Genomic DNA, 27,201 nt, shown 5'->3' on the forward strand with positions numbered 1-27,201 from the left:
GGTCCCGGTAGCCTGCCAGTCAGCCCGCCCGCGCGGCGGTGACGGCGGCCTCCCCAGGCCAGTCCGGCGGCCTGCGTATCTGCCCTTCCCCAAGCGTCCGGGAAGGGGCCCGCATCGTCGCCCCCGGCCCGGCCCGTCCCGTCCCCGCCTGGGCCCGTCGGGGCCCGCGCCGGGCTGCGCCTGCCCGCCCTATGAGTGTGTCACTGGTTGTGATCCGACTGGAGCTCGCGGACCACTCGCCCTTGCCCGCCGGCTTCGGCTTCAGCGCGGCCGCTGGTGAGTGCCCCCGGCCTGGACCCGGAGCGGCGCCCTTAGGGTGGGGGTTGGGAGGGTGGGGCTGCCAGCCTGAACGGGGCCCTGCCCTCCGGCGAGGGGGATCCTAACGAGAGGGGAAGGGAAGGGCTGCCAGAGGGGGCCCCGGCCGTTCTGGCGGGGGTAGGTGGTGGGAGTGGGGCTGCAGGCCTGACGGGGGCAGGATTATCAAAGGGGTGCTGCCTGAGGTGGGGGGACGGGAGTGGGGTGGGCGGTGAGATCCCCCCCCCCCCCCCCCCCCCCCCGCGCCCCCCCCCGGAGCGGGGGCGGCTCCCCTGCCGTGAATCCTCTGCCCTCCCCAGCTTCTCTGGCTGCTCTCCCCTCCCCCTCCCCCTCCCCTTCCCCCTCCCCCTCCCCTTCCCCCTCCTTCGCTCCCACGCTGGGTCCCCTGGGTAGCGCGTCCTCTCTAGGCTCCTCCCACAAACAAGTACCGGAGGACCTCCGCCCCTTCTTCGTGTCCCCCTTCCCCTTCTCCTCCCTCTGCTCTTCCTCTGCCTCCTCCTCTTCCTCCTCCTTTCTTCCCCCTCCCAAAGAGAGGTTTCTTGGAACTGCCTCGAGTGCTAGACCCCCACCCTCCTCTGAGGCTCAGCTGCAGCTGTGTGGACCCCCTCTTCTGGGATCTTCTCTGATCTCCAAAATGGGGAGCATAACACCTCAACTATCGACTTTTATGGATTATTGGGAGGAAAGCACATTTTAAGTAAGTCTTCGAGTGCTTTCAAATGGCGGGGAGTTAATTGTGGGCAGAGGAGTACAAGTACAGAAATGTGACGCCAAGCCATCCTTGTAGGAGTAGGACTGAGCAGTCACCAAAGATAGGACATTCATGTCAGGCAAGGCAGGGAACCGGAGATAACGAACTTGACAATCAGTCAGTAAACAGTAAGTGACTACTACGTGCCAGTCACTATGCTAAGTACTGGGGATACAAAAAGAGGTGAAGAGTCGTCCTGTCCTCAAGGAGCTCACAAATCTAATGGAGGAGACAACATGAAAACAAATACATACAAAGCAAGCTGTACACAGGATAAATAGGAAATAATTAACGGGGAAGGCTTCTTGTCAAAGGTGTTTGACATTCCCATGGAGATCCAATGCAGAGTCCAAGAGAGACTTCCCTAGGGGAGGGTAAGTTATCTGGATACTTCTATCGTGGATGACGTGCTGCTTGCATCGAGCCCTGGAACATTATAGAACCTCCTGAATGAGACCCATAACCTCAAAAGTTTAGCATAGAAAAACTGAGTGGTTAAAGGATACTTGCTCTCTAGCCTGACACTCCTCGAGATGGGCATCCTATGGTGCTTATTTGTTAGTATATGTACCTTGGACAGATTTTGCAAGTGTATATTGAGATGAGCCCAGATTTAAGCAAGAAAGAGCAAGATAGAATATATTTGGGAAATGCCATGGTTCTTCTAAATGACCCCAAATTTTTCACTGAATCAAAGGTTAATACCAACATTGTACCCGTGTTATGGCCAAGAATTGTGAATGATACAGTCTCTGAAGGATTAAAAATGAATATTACTAAGAGGGAAGAAGAGAGAGCACGTGGTGTTTGTGAGCAGGTTGCAGCACTTGACAAAGAAGGAATTAGGAAGAACTGGAGTAATTTTTTAAAAAGGTTATATAGATGGATAATGTATGCTCCCCTGGTATTTTTGAGATGTCAAGAGAAATCAAGAAAGGCTTCCAGCACTTTGGGAGACCTCTTGCAGCATACTTAGAGAAGGATAAGAATAGCAGTTACACTGCTTCTAGGCATGGGCAGGTTGTGATCATCATCAGTGAAGGAACTATCCACATCATGGAGATCCTCACTCACTTGTAGTGTTATATTGTTCAGTGTTTTCATTTCTGTAGCAAGGCAGTGTAAAATAGCAGAAGGAACTTGGGCTAGGAGTCAGGAGCCTGGAATTCTGGTTCAGAGTTCTTTCATTTCCCAGCTGAAGTAAGGTAAAATGCTTAATCTCTCTGAGCCTCAGTTTCTTCATGTAAAATAAGATCGTCTTAAATGATATCTAAGGTCTCTTCCAACTCTTTGATCCTGTAATTGAAAATGGTAAAACATAATTTTACAGGATTATTTTGAGGCCCAAATGAGCTAAATATATATGATAGCGCTTTGAAAACTGTAACCATATTGTTTTAGTACAGAATATTTTTTATGGTGCTTTACATCACAAATTCAAACCTTGGCTTTAGTAAATTAAAAAAAAAACTTTAAAAAATTTTATCAGTTGACAGATGTTAACTTGGGGCTCAGCATAACCTCCTTCAGGACTCTTTTTGTGTCTGGTTTCTTCTAGAAATTAATGTCATTAAAACAGACCTACAGATGTTTATAGGTAATTAAATTCTCATCTCTTCCTCTTCTCCCTCTCCTTCTTTGTCCCAGGCTGGTAAAGAAAATGAAAAGGTAAATTTCCTGACTTCTCTAATAATATAGAAGCTACACAGTGACTGCTATTCCTCAGATCTGCTTGTTTCTTTATTGGTGTGAGGAGGAGTTTGTTTTGCCATCTGGACAGTCACTGTAAGATGCTAATTAGTTCTGTTTTGCTTAGTTAGGGAAATGTCTGATGAAGAAATCAAAGAAAAGACACTAGCTTCAGCTAAGGGCCATTTAGAAGGAAAGGCACCAGTGGAGAAGGCAGCAATCATACACCAACACCTTGGCCGGCGAGAAATGACAGATATGATCATTGAAACCATAAAATCGAGCCCAAGTAAGTTTTTCAAATGTCTTGAATCACTTATTAGATTGTTTTGTGCTTTTGGATGATTATTTCATACTGTTCAGTAAGCCTATTATTTCAGTCTCTTATAAACCTTTACCATAATTTCTTGTGCTTAATATACCATAGGTAGGTAGGTCCTAATTTGATCTTATCTGAGTACTTATTAAATGAATTCTAACAAAGTAGGTTTGCCTTTATTGAAAGTAGTAGAGTAGGGGCAGCTAAGTGGCACAGTGGATGGAGCTTCAGCCCTGGAGTCAGGAGGACCTGAGTTCAAATCTAGCCTCAGACACTTGACACATACTAGCTGTGTGACCCTGAGCAAGTCACTTAACCCCAATTGCCTAACAAAAAAAAACAAAAAAAAGATAGTAGAAGAACTACCTCTTAATTGAATGACAAATCAGCAGTCAGTTCAAATAAATCTGTTGTTCATTTCCATTATTTTGCTGACCTGCTGCTCAGAGGAATTGGATCAATATTGAAACTCAAATGGCCAAAACTGGTGGGTCTGCTTTTCAAACATATTAGCCTTGAGCACATGTATAAAATATCTTCGTACAAGCGTATCCTGAAAAGTGTAAAGTCCTTAGAAGTTATCAAAAGTGTTGATTTCATTTTTTGAGGGGCACATAGAAATTACAGTTTGAAGTTAGGATTCATTTTTTGTGTACTCATACATGATTATTTGGGGAGTTTGTTCAGATTGTAGTATGTTGAGTTTTCTCTGCCAGATGTGATCATTGAAACCACGAAATATAACTAAGGCATGTTTCCTGAAAGGCCAAAAAATCTTGTAGGAATATATATATACATGATATGTGTGTGTGTATATATGTATATGTATATATATAAAATAAGCTGTATAATCTTATTGAAGTTTGATTGGACTTGTGTGAAATTAGAATCTTTGAGCCCAATTATCCTCCTAATGCAGTTTATAATCTTAGGAAGTTTATCAAAACTTTTGATTTGTGAAAGGTGAGAAGAAAGCTACAATGGAAGAAAGAAAGTCTTCAGAGGCATCATCCTCTCCTGAGAAAAGTAGAAATGGAGATCACGGTAAAGAAATTGCTCCAGATTCTCCCTCTAAGCAACTTCCGGACCAGATTTCATTCTTCAGTGGTAACCCATCCGTTGAAATAGTTCATGGCATAATGCACCTGTACAAAACAAAGTAAGAAAAGCCTTCTTCCTTCTGAATTGGACAAATGTGAGCATGTGCCAGCCACTCTTTTTTCCCTCTGAGGCAGGCTTGGATGGTGTGGGGGCTGGTTTCTGGGCTGGTGGGCTGTAGTGACCGGAGACGGAACTTCAGGGTGATAACATTTCCTTAGTGCTGCCTCTGTGATGATTCTTTGTTTTATGACACTAGGGTTGGTTTGATGGATAGACCTGATGTTTTTCTTAATAGTAATAGTAGGGGTAGATACCTTGAAGGGAGATGTTTGGGAAGAGTATTATTAACATTGATAATAGAATTCCACAGAGAATCCCTAATCTCAATTTAGGCAGTTTTAGCTTCTTCCCTCATCAGACTTTTTACCAAAGCTGCTGCAACAAGTTAATTAACTGATAAACATTTCATTTACTTTTCCAACTCCCTCCTCTGGTGGAGTAATTCACAAGTAGGGCAGTGAAATGACCCAAAGGCAGGTTGCTTGAGGAAAAAAAGGGATACATAGGTAAGTTATTTAGAGCATCCACAAAGTGGATCATCAGCTCTTAATAACTGATAGTTGGCCCGGTGTGGAATAAAACCTCCTGGCTAAGTAGCCTATTGAATGACATCTTGATATTCTGGTGCCTGTCAAGACCCCACTGAGAGAAGCATGAAACTCAGTCAACTCTTCAATGATAACTGTTTTGGTAAATAGTTTTTAGAAATTGGTTCATGGCAGCTAAAGTGAATTTGTACCATTTCAAAGGTTAACTAAAATGTAGGATAGTTTGTTCTCTATTTCATTTGTTGTAACTGGGGTAATAATTTCCATGATCTTCAAAACTGCAAAGCCATTGTGTACATATTCTCATGCTTTTGAATCTCTGTTCTCACATTCAAAGCTCTGCTTCCTCCTCTCCCTCCTTCTCTTCGCATCCCACAGCTGGGCTTCTGGATGAATCAGTGGTAGATGATTTTTTTTTTAAGTGATGAATATTTGTCCAGTACAAATATATAACTTGTCTTTTAACTAAAGAGGTTAAAATTTTCTAGTGGGCAAATGATATGGAAACCTTAAAACTTATAAAGTTTTGCAAATAATTTGAAATGATCATTTGTCCCTTGGGTGTATATGTTCTCAATAAAATAAGTAGTCAATTAGTGGGACATCCTTTTTTTTTATCTGTTATCTTGACCTTAAAATGGCATTGTCTCATTCCGTGTTGTCCAGACTCACCATGGCTCCTCTATTCAAGACAGTCTCATTGTTGTCTCTTTAGTAAGATGACCTCTTTAAAAGAAGATGTGCGTCGCAGTGCTATGCTGTGTGTCCTCACAGTCCCAGCTACGATGACCAGTCATGACCTCATGAAGTTTGTGGCTCCTTTTAATGAAGTCATTGAGCAGATGAAAATAATCAGAGACTCCACTCCAAACCAGTATATGGTACTGATAAAGTTCAGTGCACAGGTATGAGTTCAGATATTAAAGACCTCTTTGTTGCACAAACTGTATTTGGATCTATGTGACTCTTGATTCTAGCAGTATGGGATCAGAACTTTTCATGTAAAATATTTAAAATACATATTTCTCTGGATATAATCTAGGGTGGTATTGTGGACTGAACTCCATTTACGTAGCCAATAATATGAACACTACTGGAATTTCTCTTTTTTTTTCCTATGTGGTGACTTATAGTCTAGTAGTTTTCCTTTAGTAATACATTCAGTAGAACAAGTAATCCCTAACCTTTTTAGAGTTGCAGTACTCTATTTTTCTTTTTTTTTTTCCCCCACACCTCTTCGCCTCCCCTAAAAGAGTGCTGTGAGGCACATCATTTTAAAATTGGTTTTTAAACATGAGAGACCAGGTGTTATGATACCTGTTGCAATTACTAAGCTGTTGCAAAACTGAGATTAGGAATCACTGCTATAGGTAAATACTGAGAAGTTTAATGAAATGATAGCCCATTTTTTCTCCGCTTCTTAAAAGCATGATACTATTAGGTGAAAGAAGAAGGTCCAAAAATTCAGTTCATTGCTATGTGTATATCATATTGTTAGTTTGAAGAAAGAACTCACAAAAACATATTAAAAACTCCAGGTAATTTGAAAATTATAATACTCTTTTTCATTGATGTGTTTTTCCTATACCTGTCATAGTTTGTTTAAAAGCCAAAGAATTTAAAATTGTTGCAATGACTCCTTCATCTTGCCAGTAAAAATCCTCCCTAAATTTGCCCTAATTAAATGGAATCCAGATTAGCTGGATGGCAAAAGGTGTGTCTTCAGTGCTATTAGCCTTGGTCTCTGACATCACAAGAATTTGTAGGTGAAAGGGCATAAATGCCACCACAGGTGTGCAGGCTTACCACCACCCTACTTCCTCCCTAAAGGAATGAAAGATTGATAACAGCAGCAACAGCCACACAGTGGTTATTAGGGAGCAAACTTGGAGAGGAAAAGGCTGTATTTTCTACGGGCTTTGCAACAGTGGTGTGAAATCCTTGCTGGCCACATACTGACTTAGAAAATCATAAGTTGACTTTATAGTGTATTTTTATTCATATTGTTAAACGTTTTCCAGTTACTTTTTAACCAGTTCAGGCCGAAATTCAAGTCTTGACCCTCTGCTCTTACTACACCAGAAAGAGAAAAATCTCTTTTCTTGTGAGGCACAATGATGCTGAGTGTACATATTCATAGCATCTTGTCCATATGAGACATACTTCACAAGTGGAAAATAAAAAAACATGAGTCTCAGCTATCAGGGCTTGAAAGTTTAGAAGTTGCAAAGCTAAGAGTTTAAGAGCATTTAAATCAATCATTTTCATGACATGTGCAAAGCCCTTTAAAAATCATTGGGGAACTTTGCAAATTGAGCAGATGTGATGTCCTAAAACTCTTTTTAGCTGATGTTGTGTGCTTTCTAGAAAAAGTGGGATGAAGATGTGGGGAAAGGAAGAAAGCTGCTGTTTATACAAGATTTAGCTCAGACTCTTTGTGTATCTTAATGACTTTTGCTTCATCAATCATGGTGAAACTTAATTCAAACTTAACCATCAAGGGGCAGCTACGTGGTACAGTGGATAGAGCACTAGCCCTGAAGTCAGGAGGACCTGAGTTCAAATCCAGCCTCAGACCAAACACTTGATACTTAACTAGCTGGGCAAGTCACTTAACCATCAAGTTATTTTGACCTGGGGCTGACAGCACAGAAAACAGATTCTTTGCTCTCAAGTTCATAAGGTCAATGTTGGCCAAATGGAGAAAAGATGTGAATGGGCTCAAAAAAGCACAAATAAAAGGATTATGTCTTCTCTCTTCAAAACTACCAGAAATCACCAAGCTTTATCCTCTTGTTAATTTAATCTAGTCATTTTGCGATCATTTTTTTGCAAATATTTCCATGTAATTAAGTGCCATTTTTTGTACATGAAGATGACTATTGATCCACCATGACTGTGCATTCAGTTGTTTTTCTGGAAGAGATGGTGGATTTGCTATTGTATAGCAGACTGTCCATCTAGTCCTTCTGCAACAAAGTGCTGATATTTATTGGCTAAGTTTAGCAATTAAGTCCAGGGTCAGGTATAGGTGTGAAACTTATTGGTCCATGTGGAGTTATTCCATGATCTTGGTATCATTAGGTCTGTATTCCCATCAACTGATATCATCTGACATTGCTAGAAGGAGCGTTATACATTGCTCTAACCCCCAGTTTGTGTAATAGGCCTTTCCTGGAAATGTTAGCAATCCTGCTCTGAGCACCTGGTAAGCCACTCACAGCACAAAGTTCAAATTTGTCTCATTCATAGCATTCCTTAAAAAGTGGTAAAGATGGACTTTTATTTTCTTCCTCAGGTCCCCTTTTCATTTCTTAAATTTTTTCCTTCAATCTTTTATAACTAGTAGAGCTGCTCTGTACCTTTTCCAACCTCATGTGAAATTTTGTTTTCTTTGGCTTTATTCTATAGGCCATGTGGACAGGTATGTTTACTAACATTTACTATGACCTTTGGGGAATTGAGTTTATAGATGAAGAATTTAAAATTCATCTGGGCATATGAAGGGAGTTCTAAATTTGTTCACATTTTTGACAAAAGAAAATGCACAGTAGGACAGAGTTTGGCAGCTTTTTTCAGCCTCAGCATGCTTAGAGCTGTCTGGAAGGTTTTCTGTTAGGAACTATATAGCAGGTCACCTGCACCTGCTGGACTCTAGACTAAAAAGTATATACTTTTTAGTGTTCCCCAACATTAACAGCATCATATATCCTTGGGACAGGGTCATGTTACAAAAAGCTTCCTATTGCTAACTCCAAAGTGATAAACCAGGAGGCAGCTAGGTGACTCAGTGGATAGAGTACCAGCCCTAGAGTCAGGAGGACCTGAGTCCAAATTTGGCTTCAGACACTTGACACTTACTAGCTGTGTGCACCTGGGCAAGTCTATTTAGCCTGATTCACTTGTTGTTTCTGGTTGTTAAATGAGGCAGAGAAATCCCCATCTTGATTATTTCCTTATTTCATGCCCAGTGTCTTTTACCCTTCTTCTTTTCCTTGGATGAGGAATTCTGGGCCTGAATGGTATTAGAAAGCCATGAGAAGGCATGATGTGAGGTGCCTTGTCTCAGCAGCAACCTGTGCCACTTTAGCCAAGTGTGGTGGTGCAGAGGAGCTGACCCATGTGTCTGGGTACCTCACCTGTTGCCCCTAGTTTCTTCAGACAAGAATTAGTTGTCTTAAGGGGCTTCTTTATGATTACACATTCCAAGAAAAAACTGTGACTGTTAGAGAATGAAGGGGGCCCTTTTTAGTGTTTTCTCCTTTGTAATGTCAGTGTAATAGAGAATTCTGCTTATTAACATCTTACTGAGTTGATTGAAAGGTACTTTGTCCATGAAGCTCCTTTTTTCTGGGGAGGAGAAACAACACTTTAAAATATGAAGCTGATAATTGACAGTTCTTCATCAGATGCTTGGCTCACTTGATTACATTTAATAAACATTAATCAAGATAATTAAAATTGAATCTCCATCCTTCATAGGGCATTAAAAGCACTCTAAAAAACTTTCTGGTGCTGTGAGATAAAGGAGTACTGAGAGCTTTGGGATGAAGAGCATTTCTTTGTTTCCTAGAGATCTTGGAAATTTTTCTCTGAATCTGTGTAGGTTCTCTGTAGTGATAGATTTGTGTGATATTTCCTTTTGCTACTAAGTGCTATAACAAAACAAACTATGTAGATTGGTAGAGCTGATGCAGACCTACTTTCTGTGTTTAGATTTGTACCTCTGTTCATATTTTGCTGACCCTACAATACTGAAGGTGATGAGACATCTAAGTGAGTTCAGCTCTCTCATATGTTCCTAAAAGACTAATTTTTTTTAGTAGAGTCATCTATTCTCTGTCTCCTAAGACCAGACCAAAAGGCAATGACTTATCTACACAAACATATTCCATCTTGTCATTTTAAAGGTGTGTGTATTTAGGAAAGAAGACAGACTCTTTTTCTTTATTCTATTCCACTTGCACTGATGCCTTTTTCCTCTAATGTGATTGTCAACATTTTTTAATAGAGCTCATCTTAAGTAGCCATTAGTTCTGATTTGGTTCCAGGCTTTGCAAAAAGAGATTTACTTTTCAGCTTCTATGAAAATGTTTACTGGTATGAGTGGGGGCAAATTGGTTGTGCCAGTTGAATCTTAAAATCCGAATAGCTGTAGCTTTCTGCGATTAAATACTTCCTGCCACTTCAAGTAGAAAACGTCTGTGGCCCAGAGAACATTGTGGACAGGTGGGATATCGACCTACAAAGGTTCAGATAGCTTATGGATGTGCCTCTAGATTGTCTGTTTTTAGTGGGTTGATTTTTCTAAATAAAAATATTGAAAATGTTTCCTTGGAGGTACACATAAATTGAATGTAGAGGATGTGTCACTTCCTCTGAGTAACCTGTTTCTTCCTTTCCTTCTTTATATTCATAGGCCGATGCAGATAGTTTTTATATGGCATGCAATGGTCGACAATTTAATTCAATAGAAGAAGATGTTTGCCAGTTGGTGTATGTAGAGAGGGCTGAAGTGGTGAAGTCGGAAGATGTAAGTTTGAAGGATTTTCCTGTTTTAAGATTTCTAGAAATGCTCATGAAAAGCAGCAGGATGTGATGAAAAGAACATTCGGGACACATGGGTCCAAAGCGTTGGGAACAAATCATCCTGCCCTTTTGAGCCCTGTTGTCATTACACATAAAATGGGAATAATACATTAACAGAAGTGTTGTGAGGAAAGAGATTATATAAATATTAAATTGTTACAAATGTAAGTTTATGATAGTAAAATAGTTTAGTTTAAAAAAATAAATCAACCATAACAAAGAATAATTATGTTAAGTCACTGTCAATGCCGATCAAGTAAAGCTCGGATGGTTGAATTTGGGGTAGTTTTGGAATCAACTCTAAATCCTCTTCCCATATCTGCATAGCTAGCATTTGCAGTTTTGAAAGCATCCTGTAATCTCCTTGAACGGCTTGCCTTCTGGCAGAGTTCTTTGCCCCAGTTGATTGTCACTTGAGTAGTCAGTTTAGTTGCATTATATTCTAGATTTACATTATTCCAAAGTGTAGTACTTAATATTCTTTATGTTGCATTAAGCTTGATTGAAGTAAAATCATTCAGACTACTACATTGTTAGCTTGAGAATAAATTCTGGGCTTTAGAAAAACTTGCTTACTGGTCAGCTATGAAAAAATTTAATATTAAATTTTGAGGGTCTTTCCAAAAGGCTTCTGGAAGTATGAAGTGATTTTCATCATGTACTATATTTATGTTAGAAGTCTATGTAATGATTGTACATGTATAGCCTGAATCAAATTGCTTGCCATCTTGGGGAGGGACAGGACGTAGGGAGAAAAAAAACTTGGAACTCTATATGTAATTGGAAAAAATAAAATACTATTAAATAGGGGGAAGGGGTCTGTGTAGTTGATGATTTTGTTGGATTGCGTTTTGTAAATAAATCGAGGTGTTTTGTTGTTCCCAGACCCATGTCTTTATGGACTTTAGAGCTGGAAGGTTGGTATGCTTTTGGCTGAAAACTCTCATAATAAATTTAAACTTCCTAGCTGGTAGCAGTCTGTTCATTTGACTTTGACAGTTTATGAACTCGTAACTTGTTGAAATGAAAGGTCGTGGTTACATTTATATCCAGGGTGCCAGCCTCCCAGTGATGGACCTGACAGAGCTCCCCAAATGCACAGTGTGCTTAGAGAGGATGGATGAGTCTGTGAATGGGATACTTACCACGTTATGCAACCATAGTTTTCATAGCCAGTGTCTACAACGCTGGGATGATACTACGTAAGTACGATGCTTTTTTTTTTTTTAAGCTCTAAATATATAAGCCTCTTTGGAATTTAAAAAAAAAGAAGAGGTCTTGCTCTTCTGTTCAGCTTTACAAATCGAGGGTGGTACTAAGCAGATGTCATTGTCTTCCCTTTTCCTTTCTTCTGTCATTCCTGAGAATAATCAGCATTCTTGGACCAAACTCTCTTTAGCAGCATTGAGTTTGGGTTCTGTGTCCCTAGGTGGAATGTGTTTAGTACACCGTGAGTTATTTTTTTCTGTCATTCACCAGAAGCTGAATGACAAAATTTGAAGCTTTTATTTATATGCTCTTTGCCCTGGCCAAGTCTTGTTCAGTAATCATGCTTGCCATCCAACACTGTTGGTTTGTTATTCCAGATTTCTCATCAATGAAACAGCAGCTTCCTAATTACCATTTTAGTCTGTTGTGAGTATTAGGAGTCACTGGCCAGAGGTCATAATCATTACCAAGCAAAAGACATGTTTAAGGTTTCTTACTTGTAATGCTTCAGACGACTTTGCAGGTGAGATTGCTTTGAAGGACAATCCAGAGACTTAACAGTTGCCTGTGCAAACTACCGTGGGGCCTGTTACCAGGAGGCTTAGATCTCTGCCCATATAGCATCCTGACTATACCCTGGGCCTTCTGTACTATGGTCAGCTACCTGGCAAAGAGTTCTGTGTCAACTCTGTGGTAACGTTAGCTCCTCGGTTGTCAAGTGTCACTGAGGATTTAGAGCTGGATGGGATTATCTAGTCTTAACCCTCCTTTTACAGAGATAGAAATGCTGAGGGGAGAAGGAATTTAGAGGCTGCTAGGGGGCGCCACAGTGCACAGAGCACCAGGCCCAGAGTCAGGAAGCTCTAATGAGTCCAAATATGGCCTCAGGTGTTTTCTGGCTGCATGATCCTGTAAAAGTCAATTAACCAGCGCCTGTCTCAGTTCGCTAATCTGTAAAATGAAGATGCTAATAGTAGATACCTCCCAGGGCTTTTCTGAGGGGAAAAAATGAGATAATATTTGTAATGCACTCCACTGAGCACAGGGGACACAAATAGAAGCAAGCCTGCCCTCGAAGACTTTACATTCCAGTGGGGGAAAACAACACAAAGGGTAGGGGAAGAAGACGAGAACGAAGAGGAAAGGTTCAGAGAGCATTGAGGCTTTCTTTTTACTAGTAACATATGAAAGATTGTGGGTCCACAGTAGAAGTAATAGAAAATAATATAAACCCCCCCTTACCTGTGTCAAATAGATAACATTCTTTCTGGTTATTACCATATTACCATTTCACAATAGTTTTATTTACCCTTTTCTACAACAGACTAAACTGAAGGCTTTGTTTTAGGTTCTTTTTCTTCTTAGTAATATCATCCAAAGACTTTTTTAATTCAAGTAATTTGGAAATTTATAACTATAAAATTTGGACATTTATTACTATAAAAAATTCACCTTTCATTGCTGTTTAGCTTAAATGACAAAATGTTTATAGCCAGGAGTTTGCATGAAAATCTTGGATTTAAAAAAGAAAAATGTTTAGGTTTTTGCTTGACCCCCCCCCCCCCCCCCCAAAAAAAATTGCAATTCTCAGACATTGTTGATTGAAAACTACATTGGAAGCTGGTTCTGTATTTATGATGGGACAAACGTAATCTACTTAATAATTTTCACCTAGATAGGGGAAGGGAAGGACGAATATTAGTTAAGCACCTACTACGTGCTGGCCTCTTTGCTAAACTCTTTACAAATACTGTAGTATTTGAGGTAGTTTCCATTATCTTCATTTTACAGTTGAAGAAACCAAGGCAAAAAAAATTTAAGTCACCTGCCAGTAAGTCATACAACCAGTAAGTGTCTGAGGCTGGATTGGCCTCAAGAAGTCTTCTCAACTGGCCCAGTGCTCTATCTACTGCTCCACCTACGTGCCTTGGATCATCTTTGTACAGTAGCATGCCTTATGTATATCAGAAAGCACATTTATGGTGGTTTTTGTTATTTGGTAAAAACTATAGTAGGACGTTTCAGGTGACTTAAGGTAGCCTTGAAAGTGGAGATTGAAGCTGATTTCTTTTTAATTTTTATTGATATCTTTGGCTTTTATTTCATTTTCATTTCCAAATAATATGCTTCCCTTTCCCTTGTAACAAAGAATTTTTTTAAAAACAGTTCTGCAAAACTAACCACATAGTCCCCCACCTCTGCTAAGAAGAACAGGAAGTATAACTCTGGGAATAGCTTAAAAATATAGGCCCTGCAATGATCCACATGTATGCAAAATAAAGACCAGCCCATGTATGTTTGGAGAAGCTTATTAGGTTGGCCACCAGATGATGAATGTTTTTTGGCCTCAGCTATGCATGAAGTACTATCTGCTGAGTCACCATGAGGCTGCAGTCTATATCAGTGGGAGGGCATTCCCACCTGACTGAAATCGAAGATCTTTTGAGGTCTTGAAGTAAAGGCTTCAGGCTAGTAATAACACCCAAAAAATCAATAACATCAGATATTAAACAAACTTGATAAGTTATCTTAAATACCTAATTCTGACTTGTAGATTTCTGAGTGTTGGTCTTGAACTCTAGACAGAAAAATAGAAAGATATTTATAATATGATCTAGGCTTCTCCATCATTTCTCTTCCCCTTGTCCTTTACCTTTTTATTCATAAAGTTTTCATATCAAGATCTTATATTTCTCATATTGTATCTTTGGGTTAAGTAATGTCCTCACTTGTAAATTTGTGAGTTGAGTGTTATCCTTTGTACTATATTGTACTATAATTTATCTGGGGAAAGAGAGGTTATACAAGTCTGAGGTACTACCTCACACCTATTAGACTGGCTAATAGGACAGAAAAGGAAGACAACAAATGTTGGAGGGGATGTGGGAAAATTGAAACACTAATGCACTGTTGGTGGAGTTGCGAACTGGTCCAACCATTCTGGAGAGCAATTTGGAATTATGTCCAAAGGGTATAAAACCAAGCATATCCTTTGACCAAGCAATACCACTATTAGGTCTGTATTAAGCAAAAAGGAGAAGGACCTATATGAACAAAAATATTTATAGCAGCTCCTTTCTGGTGGCAAAGAATTGTAAATTGAGGGGATACCCATCAATTGGGGGTACAAATCAATTGGGCTGAACAAATTGTGGCATGTGATTGTAATGGAATACTATTGTGCTTATAAGAAATGATGAGCAGAATGATCTCAGAAAAACCTGGAAAGATGTTTATGAATTGATGCAAAGCAAAATGAATCAAACCAGGAGGGAGAGGACTTGGAACTCAATTTTTAAAATGAATGTTAAAAATTATTTTTACAAGTAATTGGGGAAAAATAAAATGCTAAATAATTTTTTTAAAAAAGGAAGAGAGGTTATTAGCAGTGTACTCTCTCTGATCATATTCACAGTTTTCACACTAGAAGACAGTGTCTTTAACAATTCTCTTTTTATCTGATCTGAAACATGTTTCTTTATCTTCTTCTGTCTTCTGGTGATTACCCTCATAGGTGTCCTGTTTGCAGATACTGTCAAACGCCAGAACCAGTAGAAGAAAATAAATGTTTTGAGTGTGGAGTTCAGGAAGTAAGTAATGAGTTTTAAAAGAGTGATGAACTCATCTTGACTTACTGGGAATATCCTCTGCTGGGTGCAATTAAATTCCTTTTAGGTCCTATTGAACTATCTTGATCCTCTGGGGGTCTGCATTAAAATCTTTTTTAGGGATCAGGCAGGAAGTATAACTGCATATCTCATTTCTAATGTGCCTCTAATGTTGTACTGTGATTTGATGCTTTTATCTATTCTGTTTGTAATCAGTATGTACTTAATACAATTCTGAAACTTCACTCTCGCTATTTTCTTAGTTTGCTCAGAAAAACAAGATAGGAAATGATTTGTCATTAAAATTGTTCATTGGTCTCAAAATGCATTTGTTCAAAACCCTTAAAGGTACAAACCAAAGTATCCCTCTGTATCTCAGACACTGTATCTGCCACAGTGGACCAGATTTCTTAGTTACATTGACTAATGGTTGCCTTTCTGATTTGTTGACAGAACCTCTGGATTTGTTTGATATGTGGCCATATAGGATGTGGACGATACGTAAGTCGGCATGCTTACAAGCACTTCGAAGAAACACAGCACACATATGCAATGCAACTAACCAACCACCGAGTCTGGGACTATGCTGGAGGTACGAGCACACTGCTGTCACTTTTATCATCAGTCTGCCTACACATTTTATTAGGAGCAGGCATCTTCTTGACTCTTCAGTTTCCCTTTATTACCAGCAGTAAATAGCTGTCATTTTCCTGCTAATTGCTGCAAACATTGATCTCTACTGGCATGGCAGTGTCCCTATGAATAATTTGAACTTGAACAGCATGGTAATTACACCCTACAATTGTCAAACCTCTCACTGATGAAACTGCAGAACCTAAATTAAGCCTTTTTTGGACAGAATATTACCAACACCATCATTTAGATAATTTCAAGGAAAAGTTCTCTTTTTGTGATTTCAAAGCTTATAGAGGCCCACTTCTGTCTAAGAAAACTATTTTGATTATTTTTTCCTCTAGATAATTATGTTCATCGATTGGTCGCAAGTAAAACTGATGGAAAGATAGTGCAATATGAATGTGAGGGTGATACTTGTCAAGAAGAGAAAATAGATGCCTTGCAATTAGAGGTGAAGTATTTTAGTTCTTGAATCAGTGCTTATTTGTGTTGTTTAGCATTCAAACACTGTTTGGACTTAGGATTTGGCTATTGTACCTAGAATTTTATCAGCCTTTAACCTTACAAATTTCTCCACCTTAGTCAAATGACCTAAGGAGTTGCTTTTTTTTTTTTTTTTTTTAATGGCTGATATAGCACATGTAAAGTGTTCTATAACTACACGTAGAGTACTCTTACACATGTGGGCTATTGGGTTTTTTGTTTTGTTTTTTTTTTTGCCCCCAAAGAGAAATGTTTTACCATTAGGTGATAATAAAGTCAAAAGCTGGTAACAGTGTTTTCTTGGTTCAAAAACAATTGAAGAAATGTTCTCCACATTGCTGTGGAAATTTCATCAGAGTATGTGCGCTCCCTTGGTACTTATCACAACCCCTCCACATCTTTTCATCCTGCATAATTTTTTTTGTGGCATTCTCTAGTCCTCCCTGCTTCTAGAAGGTCCTTTAAATGTTAGTATATTGTAGTAGGAACAGAGCAATTTTTACCTTCTTCCTGCTCTGAAGCCTTAGCAGGATATGGAAGTTACATTGGTTTCCTGAAGTCTAGGCCAGCCTGAAGGTGGCTCAGGCTGTAAGAGCTTCAGGTATGGATCTATTGATATGCTATATCTTTATGCCAGTGGAGGGAGACTGTTTGTTAAGTTATATAGGTTGCTATCTGCTTCGATGGAGAGAGTAATTTCCCAGATCAAATGATAGGTCCTGAAATGATCAGTGTCCTCTCATGCTGCCCATCTGTTAACCCTCATTCATACCCCACCACCTCTAAATGGCTATAGATCAATGAAATACTTTAGATGCTATATTCTCTTCTCTTCTTCATTTTTTCTTGACTTATCTCATCTCAGGAATGTTAATAGTTTTTGTTTTTGTTTGGGCAATTGGGGTTAAGTGACTTGCCCAGGGTCACACAGCTAGTGTCAAGTGTCTGAGGCCAGATTTGAACTCAGATCCTCCTGACTCCAAGGCCAGAGTTCTTTTCACTACACCACCTATGATCTACTTTACACCACTTCTTATGTGAAAATCACTTGATTTTATACTCTTGCCTCCTTTAATTTCACAGGCATTTATTAAAAACCTACTATGTGCTAGGTGCTGGATACAGTGGTAACAGTGCGACAGTCCCTGCCCTCAAAGACTGTTGGAGGCACTATTTATCCCCAGAAAAGTCACTGCAGAATAAATAGAGGAAGCCGCTAACAGCTGGGAGGAATCAGGAGAGGCTGGGTGTGAGAAGTGTCACTTGACTGGAATCTGGAAGGGAGCCAGGGATTCCAAGAGGAGGGCGCACATTCCAGGCATAGGGACAGCTTGTGCAAAGGTGTGGAGACCGAGGAAGAATGTTGTGTACAGAGAACAGCAAATAGGCCAGTTTGGCTAGAATGCGGCATGGGTGAGGGAGTGTTGTGTAATCAGCCTAGAAAGATAGGTTGGAGCCAAGTTGTGAAGGGCTGTATAGGCCAGAGAGGAGTTTGCATTTTATCCTAGAGGCAATAAAGAACGACGAAGGTGTCTTAACCAGTGGAGTGACATTGTCAGACTTACACTTCAGGAAAATCAGTAGGGCGACTGTGTGGGGGATATTAGAGAGGGGAGAGCTGGGGGCAGGGAGACCAATGGGGAGGTGATTGTGGTAGTCTGAGCACAAGAGATCATGATGGTATGCAGAGGAGTGGTGTCTGTGTCAGCAAATCAGCAGGCATTAATCACGCACCTCCTGTGTGCCAGACGTTGTTCTTAGCACTGAGGAAACCAAAAAAAAAAAAAAGGCAAAAACATGGTCCCTGCCCTCATGGAGCCCATATTTTGTTGGAAGAGACAGCCTGTAAATGACACTATGCAAACAGTATCTATTAGAAGAGATGGAAGATAGCCTGAGAGAGAAGCCTTAGCAGCCAGGGAGACAAGGAAAGGCCTCTTGCAGGTGAGATTTAGGCTTCGATCTTGAAAGAAGCCCTAGAAACTGAAAGGCAGAAGCGAGGGAGTAGAGGGTGCTGGGCATGCAGGTACTAGCTTGGGAGGTGGACAGCCGATAGACCAGGGTGGCTGCTTCACGGAGTAGGTGGAAAAAGACTGGAAAGGTTGCAAGAGGCTCGCTTGCAAAGGTCTTTCCATGCCCTGAAGAGAATTTAATATTTGATCTTGGAAGTGATAAGATGTGGAGTGTATTGGTGGGGTGGAGGAGGAGTGACATGATCAGCCCAGAGCATTAACTGTGTCTGTTAAGTGAAGGATAGGTTGGAGAGGGGAGAGACTTGAGGCAGGCAGACCAATCAGAAAGTTATTATAGCTGGGCGTGGTGGCACACACCTATAGACCCTGAGCTACAATGGCTCTAACAATGTAATTCAAAAGAACAACTACAAAGAATCTTTAAAAATTACAAAAACCAAGCTTGGGCCAAAAGAAGAGATGAGAGAAAACGTCATCTTTTTTAGAAGGAGAGATCCACAGGTGTGGAACATTATACGTAATGGCAAATCTTTTCAATTTGTTGATCAGTTTTATTAAATTATTTTTCCTCTTGGGTTTTTTTTTTTAAACAAGGGATAGAAAGTGAGAAGGGGGAAATCTAGGCCACGTAAAAACAAAATGAATCAATAAAATCTATTTTTTAAAAAAACTTCACGGGGCAGCTAGGTGGTGCAGTGAACAGAACACCAGCCCTGTATTCAGGAGGACCTGAGTTCAAATCTGGCCTCAGACACATAACACTAGCTGAGTGACCCTGAGCAAGTCACTTAACCCCATTGCCTAGCAAAAAAATAAATGAATAAATAAGCTTCACAATTGGGATGCACCCTATCTTTTTAGACTTACCATATGGACTCTGTGATCATGCTAAACTGGCCTCACCCTTGACGATCTGTGTCCTGTCTCTGTACCTTTGCACTGATTGTACTCTGTGCCTAGAATCCACTCACTCCTTATCTCAACCCCCTAAAGTCCCTACTTTCCTTAAAATCTCAATTTAAGTATCCTGTTCCACATAAAGCCTTTCCTTTAAGCTGTACACACACATGAGCGCACCAATTCTCTCCTAACCCTAATCAGATTGATTGTAAGAAAATCAAACCCTATAATGCTTGGGGTTTTATACTACTTGGGGTATTGTGGAGAAAAGCCAGAAAATAGTTAATGCAATCAGATGTTTTTCTCCTAATATTAATGATCTCTAACACATATACCAGCTTCCCAAGCCATCTTACAAATGTCACTAATATGGTAGTAAGCGTGGGGGAGGTGGGATTCCTAGAGTGAAAACTCTTTCCCCTAATGGAGCTCAGCAGTTCATTTATATCTTATAAAGAGAGATTTCTTTAAAAGAAGAGACTGAGAGCTTTTGATTTGTCCATTGAGGTCACATAGCAAGTGTGTGTCCCCATCAGGGCTTGAACCTAATGACAAAACTGACAGTCATACCACTACATCATGCTGCCTTTTGCTGTCTTTTACTGCTTTTACATTATGACTGTATGTAAATTTATGTTAATGGCCCATGAGATATAGCTGACATAGGTCATACATGCTAGGAAATATATATGTATGTATGTATGTAGGTATATGTCATTAAGAAAAAGATGGAGTCAAGTCCAGCATATTTAGAATAACAGACTCAACCAAGATAAAATGTCACTTTTATTATTAGGTTTCTGTATAATTATTTTTGGTTCGGCTTTCTAAATAGATTTCAGCAACATGCCAACAATTGTTTCATATCTATTTATATCTGTGTTATTCTTTCTGGTTCTAGTATTCCTATTTACTAACCAGCCAGCTAGAATCTCAACGAATCTACTGGGAAAACAAGATAGTCCGGATAGAAAAGGATACTGCTGAGGAAGTAAGTCTCCTTGTTGGTAACTGGGGAAAGACTATTGTGGTCTCTAACACTGTGGAGGTGTTGGGGTGAGAGGTGGAAGGGAAAATTTGGGAGGAGGTTAATTCTAAAATCTTCCCAATCTAAAATCCTTCCCAATGTGCTATTAATTCTAAAATCTTCCCAATCTAAAATCCTTCCCAATGTGCTATCAAAAGAAGTGTTTTTCCTGTTAGGTGGAAATATTTAAGCCCCATTTTATTTTGAAGATTTAACCTTTTTTGTTTTTAATCTTAATCAAGTTATCTAGTGCTGTGTATAGGTCTTTTTTTTTTTTTTTTTTTTGTAAAGAGCATAAAGAATTGTCATTTGAATCAACCAGATGGTTCGGCAAAAGAGCTAATGCACAGAACTGAACGTGATTCTTAGGAACATACAATGGTGCTGCATATGCACCATTGTAATTTAAAGGAAACAAGATTTGGCAGACATACTAGGACTTTAGAAATTGATTGTGTGAACCATATACCAAGATAAGGTTAAAATGGGTAGATAATTTAGACTTAAAGGGTGATACCATAAGCAAATTAGAGTTAGCAAGGAATAATTTACCTATCAGATGTATGGATAAGGGAAAAATTTAGGACCAAACAAGAGAGAGCGAGATCATTATGAAATGTGAAATGGATAATTTTGATTATATTCAATTGAAAAGTTTTTGCAGAAACAAAACCTATGCAACCAAAATTAAAAGGAAAGTAGAAAACTGGGAAGGAAATGTACAACAAGTATCTTTTTATAGGGGCCTCATTTCTCAGATATATAGAGAACTGAGTCAAATTTAAAAGAATATAAGTCATTCCCCAATTGATACATGGTCAAAGAATATGAACAGGCAGTTTTCAGGTGAAGAAATCAAAACTGTCTATAGTCCTATGAAAAAATGCCCTGAATCACTACTGATTAGAGAAATGCAAATGAAAATAATTCACACCTATCAGATTGGCTAATATGACAGAAAAGAAAAATGATAAATGTTGGAGAAGATGCAGGAAAATTGGAACACTAATGCATTATTGGTGGAGTTTTGATTTGTTCCAACAATTTTAGAGAGCGATTTAGAACTGTGCCCAAAGGGCTATAAAACTGTGCATACCCTTTGATCCAGTATTACCACTACTAGATCTGTATCCCAAAGAGATCATAATAAAGGGAAAAGGACCTATTTGTACAAAAATATTTATAGTAGCTCTTTTTGTGGTGGCTAAGAATTGGAAGTCAAAGGGATGCCCATCAATTGGGGAATGGATGAACAAGTTGTGGTATAAGATTGTAATGGAATATTATTGTGCTATAAGAAATGACGATCAGGATGGTTTCAGAAAAACTTGGAAGACGTACATGAATTGATGCAGAGTGGAGTGAGAAGATCCAGGAGAACCCTATACACAGTAACAGCAGTTTTGTATGATGAACAATTGTGAATGACTTAGCTATGCTCAGCAATACAATTTTTTTTTTACTATGTGCCTTATTGGTGTAGACACTATTTCCCTGGGGGTTTCAGTTCAGTAAGCATTTATTGAGCACCTACTGTGTGTGAGGCACTCTGGAAAGAGGGTAAAAGGGAGGTAGTCAGGTTCCAGAAGGGTGTTTAGTATAGTGATTACTAATCTTTTATGATTTCTACATTTCTTCATAAAGTAGACTGGGTAGCAAATTATTCCTTTAAACTGAATTAAAATAATTTTGATTAAAGAATTTTGTGACCTTCCTTTTGATAAGTGGAATCCTCCCAGATATTACAAAACTGGAACTGAGAACCACTTTTCAGTTGGATAGGCCTTCCCCAGACCCCAGGATCCAAGCCACAGTCTCTCTTTGCTTGGACTAATGCCCAGTTGTTGTGTGACTTTTGGATTACCTGCCACTTAACTTGTGAAAGAGGAGGAACCAGATCCATTGAGTTTCTGATAAACTCAAGCTCGAATTATGCTGTCACAGCCACATCTTTAATAAGAGAAAAAAAAAACTAAGACATTACTCTTCTCAGCAAGAGAGATGCTTAATGCTAAGGATTTATAATTTATAAAATATTTCATATTCTTTGAGGGTGTGTAGATTGTGATAGGTGGGAAAGGGTGTGCTCTTCAAGGGTCTTGGGCTGTTGTCATTCCCTCTACTAAGTTGCTAGTGCTTTCTCTCACTTCAGGTGACCTCATATAATACTTGTTTGTGTATCTTCACTGTAATTCATCACTGAGCCCATACTTGAAGCCTTTTTGGCTTGGTAAAACTGGCCAGAGCTTGTGTTCATCTGTAATAGCCTGGAAAGAACCCAGGATCAACCCTTCTTCACACTAAGTAAGGCATTAAAGTATCACTTTAACGGTTGTACTTTCCTTACCCTTTTAACGATCCCTAAAAATTAACTGATTCCATTCAAACTGCTATGGAAAATGACCTTGACAGAGCCAAAGGTCAACCTACTGGCAATTTGTTAGAGACTAAGGAGAGATGTATAATGGAACCTACTCTACAGCCTTGATCCCAGGTTTTATGGTGACTAACACTAGTTTTGCAACTTAGGACACTTTATGCAAAGAACTCGTAGAGGTCATCTCATGGTATTGTACCCTGTAGGATTTTTTTGGATTAGTTGCTTCATAACAGCGATGCAATAAATAAAGGAGCCAGTACAGACAAAATTTTGAAATCAGGCCTTCTTACCACAGGGCCCTACTAGAAAACTTTGACTTTTAATGAGTTTTCTGCTTTTTGTGTACAGTTCTTGATTAACCACGAGTTGGTTGTCTAGGTGACACATTATTCTAGCCCTTTTGTTTTTCCTTCCTCCTGTCTTTGACATTTTTACTGGCCTTTAGAAATTCAGGCTGGGAGTCTATGAGAAGAGGTAAAATCAAAGTCATTTGACTTATTGTTTGTTCAGTCAAGTCATTTAATTGGTTTTTGGGTTTTGTTGGGGTTTTTGTCTCTTTTTGTTAATTTCTAGTAAATTTCTAGTAAAAAGTAGTACCTAGCTGAAGAAGGCCAAAATTAACTGAATTTAAATTAATGTTGTTCAATTAATACAATAAAAACAATATTGTAAAGACAAACAACTTAGGAAGAGCTCTCATCAACACAAGAACAAACCACAATTCCAACCAATTCACGATGAGACGTTGTTCTGACTTAAGTGCTTTTTAATTGTAGTGTTCTTTTTTTTTGCTGAAACTTTTTACCTAGTATTGTTATATTGCACTGCAATAAGAAGAGGCCATAGGCATATTAACATGTTTAGGAGAAAATGTCAATAGGGCAGATGCTGTGGGTCACATTACTAAATCTATCTCCATCTTGACCTCCCTTTTGAATTCCAAACATGGATCTCTTACAGGACATCTCATTGTGGAAACCTCAAGTTGTACATGTCCACAACCAAGCTTATTATCTTCCTGTTCAATCTTTTCCTCCTCCTAAGTTCATTATTTATGTCTATAGCATCGCCATTCATTCTTATCTTCCTTGTGCATGTTAATCTTTTGACTCTCAAACATACTAAATGTTAACCATATGCCAGACAGTGTGTACTGAAAATACAAAGACAAAGAGCAGTTCCTGCCCTCAAGGAGTTTACATTCCAATTGGGGAGACAACATGTGAATAACTAGATATGTACTAGATATACACAGAATAGATGGAAGATGCCTGTGGGACAAAGTGTTTCGAATATCCAAGAGGCAATTGGAGATGTATGTATGACTGTAGCTCAGGAGAAAGACTGGAGCTAGATATATAGTTCTGAGAATCATTTCCATAAAAGTGATAAATGAGAGCTGATGAAATCCTTAAGCAAAGGAGGATATAGTTGAGGATGATATCTGATTGATGTGAAAGGAGGAGAGAAGGAGAAGTCTTAGAGAATGACCTCAATATTTTTGTTGTCATAGGAGGTTAGGTCCCCTCTACTGAGAGGGTGGAGAAAGGGAGCCCCATATGAGACTTAAGGAAAGAAGACAAGTTTGGAACAGCTTTTTTTGGTGGGTGGAATAGCAAATTGATTAGGAAAGTATAAAAGAATTGCAGCTTTTCTCAGTAGTACACAAAAAGGAACAAAGGAGGGGGATGGGTGGGAGTAATCCAAATTTGGAATTTGGCAGGGTGTGATTGGTGATAGGACATGAGGGCAAAGTCTCAAGGGCATCTCTGCATTATCTCTTGTATTTGTCTTATCCTCTTGTGCCCTATTGTGGCATAGACATTTTTCATCAAGAGTTTATTTTAAATTTTATATCTCTCATTGATTTTCTTTTTTGGTGAGGCAGTTGGGGTTAAGTGATTTGCCCAGGGTCACACAGCTAGTAAGTGTGAAGTGTCTGAGGCTAGATTTGAATTCAGGTCCTCCCGACTTCAGGGCCAGTGCTCCATCCACTGTGCAACCTAGCTGCCCTTTCTCATTGATTTTCTTGATACAATTTCCAGGAAGCATAGAGATCCTGTGGATGGTTGAGAAGTGTTTGATAAAGAATAAGTTAAACCCCAAAGAGATCAAAGGAAGAGGAGAAGGTCCTATATATATAAAAATATTTATAGCAATTCTTTCTGTTGTGACAAAGAACTAGAAACTAAGAGGATGCCCATCATTTTGGGAATGGTTGAACAAATGATGATACATGAATGTAATGGAATATTATTATCCCATAAGAAAAAATGGAGGTTGATTTTAGAGAAACTTGGTGACGACTTCTATGAACTGATGCAAAGTGAAGTGAGCAGAACAGGAACAGTTTATACCATAACATCAAAAGTATAAAAATTAATAGTTTTGAAAAAACTTAAGAATTCTGATCAACATAGTTGATGAAGGATGCTGTCCACATTCTGGCAGAGTGATGACTAATATGTAGAATGAGACACATGTTTTTTGACACAGCCAATGTGAATGGGAATTTGTTTTGCAGTGCTTAATTGTTACAAGGAATTTTGATTTTGTTTTTGTTTGGGTAAATGGGGCAGAAAAAAAATGCTTGACAGTGGGGAGGGGGGGAACCATGTTAAGATGTTGACCATCTCGGGGCAGCTAGGTGGCGCAGTGGATAGAGCACCAACCCCGGACTCAGAAGGACCTCAGTTCAAATTTGGCCTCAGACACATAACACTTACTGGCTTTGTGACCCTGGGCAAGTCACTTAACCCCATTGCCTAGCAAAAAATAAATAAATGAGATGTTGACCATCTCTGTTATAATTTAGTTGTTCAAAGTCTAGAAATTACCATTGAAAATAATAGCTGTCAATGACAGATTTACAGGACTTTGTCCTGCCTGAAGTATAGATATGATATCTGTTTGTACTTTCAGATTAACAACATGAAGACTAAGTTTAAAGAAACAATTGAGAAATGTGATACTCTGGAGCATAGACTCAATGATCTCCTAAAAGAAAAGCAATCTGTGGAAAGAAAGTATGTATTTGGTTCTGTATTTAAAGGATTTTTTAAATAAAGCCCTCAAATAATGGAATAATTTCCATAACAGTTATGGGAGCATTCTAAATAATATGCAGTAGTGTTAATACTTAGAAAAATGTTTTCATTATCAGACTTTCATGGCCCAACATATTCTTTCCCCTTTATATAGTACCTGCCTGCTTTTGGACCTCCTGTTGAGTGGCAAATGGGGTATTTATCTTTAAAAGTCAGAATAATTTAAAGGATATTGTGAAATATAGTTCTCTCTTCTCGGTATCTGTATGATTAAGATGTGTTAATATAGTCTCCCTTTTTTGTCTCCAGGAGCAATTTCTCTGTTTCCATAGTTAGCTGTTCTTAAGAACATATGGATAACTGGATGGAGTCATCCTGGTATATATAGTAAAGAGGGCTCTTCCAGGCCAGAGATACAGTGTACCTTAAAGGGGGAAGGGGGGGGTTGATGAATGCTGAGCAAAAGATTAACCAGCTGTAGGTCAGAACATAGCCTGCTGGAGGTGTTTGGGAAGAAAGGCAAGTATTATGGAGTTAAAGGAGTTGTACTTGGTTTTCTGGGTGCGCTCCAGAAGTAGGTGTTTATTTTTTCTGTGCCCTGAGAGAATGAGAGGCAGGTCCATAGGCCACTTAGTCTTGAAATTAATTTTAAGAGCATAATCCCCCTCCCTGTGTAGTGTATCCATTGAGGTCAAAGCCTTTGACTTTCCAAGAATGCTACTTTTCCTCATAACTTCCTTGTCAGTACTGCCATCTCCCAGTCACCCATCCAGCTGCAAACAGAACTACTGGAAAGGATTAATAATTGTAGCTGGGCTATAACATGCTCGTGAATTTTCAGATCCAGATACTTTTTTTTAATGTTCTAAATAATCCGTGAGTATGTTATTGTGATAGTTTAAATGTGTTAGCTAGAGAGAGTACTGCTCAGACAGACTTGATCCTAATGGTAGTGAAATGTTCTGCCTCACTAAGGTGGGAGAGGACTTAGATGCTAAAGAAACTCTGGAGCCTTGGCTCCTCCATTGGTTTGCAGAACAGAGAGCTGATGGAAAATGTGCCTTTGTGTTGCTTTGTTTTTTGAAAGGTGCACACAACTGAACATAAAACTAGCCAAACTCTCCACTGAGCTCAAAGAAGAGCAAGAAATGAACAAGTGTTTGCGAGCCAATCAACTCCTCCTGCAAAACAAGCTTAAGGAGGAGGAGAAAGTTCTGAAGGAAACTTGTGATCAGAAGGACATGCAGATCACAGAGATCCAGGAGCAGCTGCGTGATGTCATGTTCTACCTGGAAGCCCAGCAGAAAATTAATCACCTGCCAGCCGAGACCCGGCAGGAAATCCAGGAGGGACAGATCAACATTGCCGCAGCAAGCTCTCCTGCTGTCGGAGGTACAGGAAAGCTGCCCTCCAGGAAGGGCAGGGGCAAGAGGGGCAAGTGAGCCCCTTCTAAGCAAGCACTTGTGGCTAAGACAGTGGCCTCTGTCACCAGGAGGTTGTCAGGGGCAGCCAGCTCAATGTGAGGTTGGTTACTGAATAAGCAAGTACACCAAGTGAGGATCAACA

The 27,201-nt window shown here is 39.5% G+C and overlaps 1 protein-coding gene across 1 annotated transcript; it reads left to right on the top strand.

The window, feature by feature from the left end:
• The first annotated feature begins 170 nt into the window (after positions 1-170).
• Positions 171-27,175, top strand: BRAP (BRCA1 associated protein). The gene is made up of 12 exons (XM_027857369.1): positions 171-276; positions 2,883-3,044; positions 4,038-4,233; positions 5,499-5,688; positions 10,203-10,316; positions 11,426-11,574; positions 15,096-15,171; positions 15,643-15,781; positions 16,167-16,276; positions 20,083-20,172; positions 25,511-25,614; positions 26,723-27,175. The coding sequence occupies exons 1-12, from the start codon at positions 192-194 to the stop codon at positions 27,075-27,077; spliced, it is 1,770 nt and encodes a 589-aa protein (XP_027713170.1). The 5' UTR covers positions 171-191; the 3' UTR covers positions 27,078-27,175.
• The last annotated feature ends 26 nt before the right edge of the window (positions 27,176-27,201 follow it).

The sequence above is a fragment of the Vombatus ursinus genome, unplaced genomic scaffold (genome assembly GCF_900497805.2).
Source record: "Vombatus ursinus unplaced genomic scaffold, bare-nosed wombat genome assembly UNPS02012122.1, whole genome shotgun sequence".
NCBI classification, from domain to species: Eukaryota; Metazoa; Chordata; class Mammalia; order Diprotodontia; family Vombatidae; genus Vombatus; species Vombatus ursinus.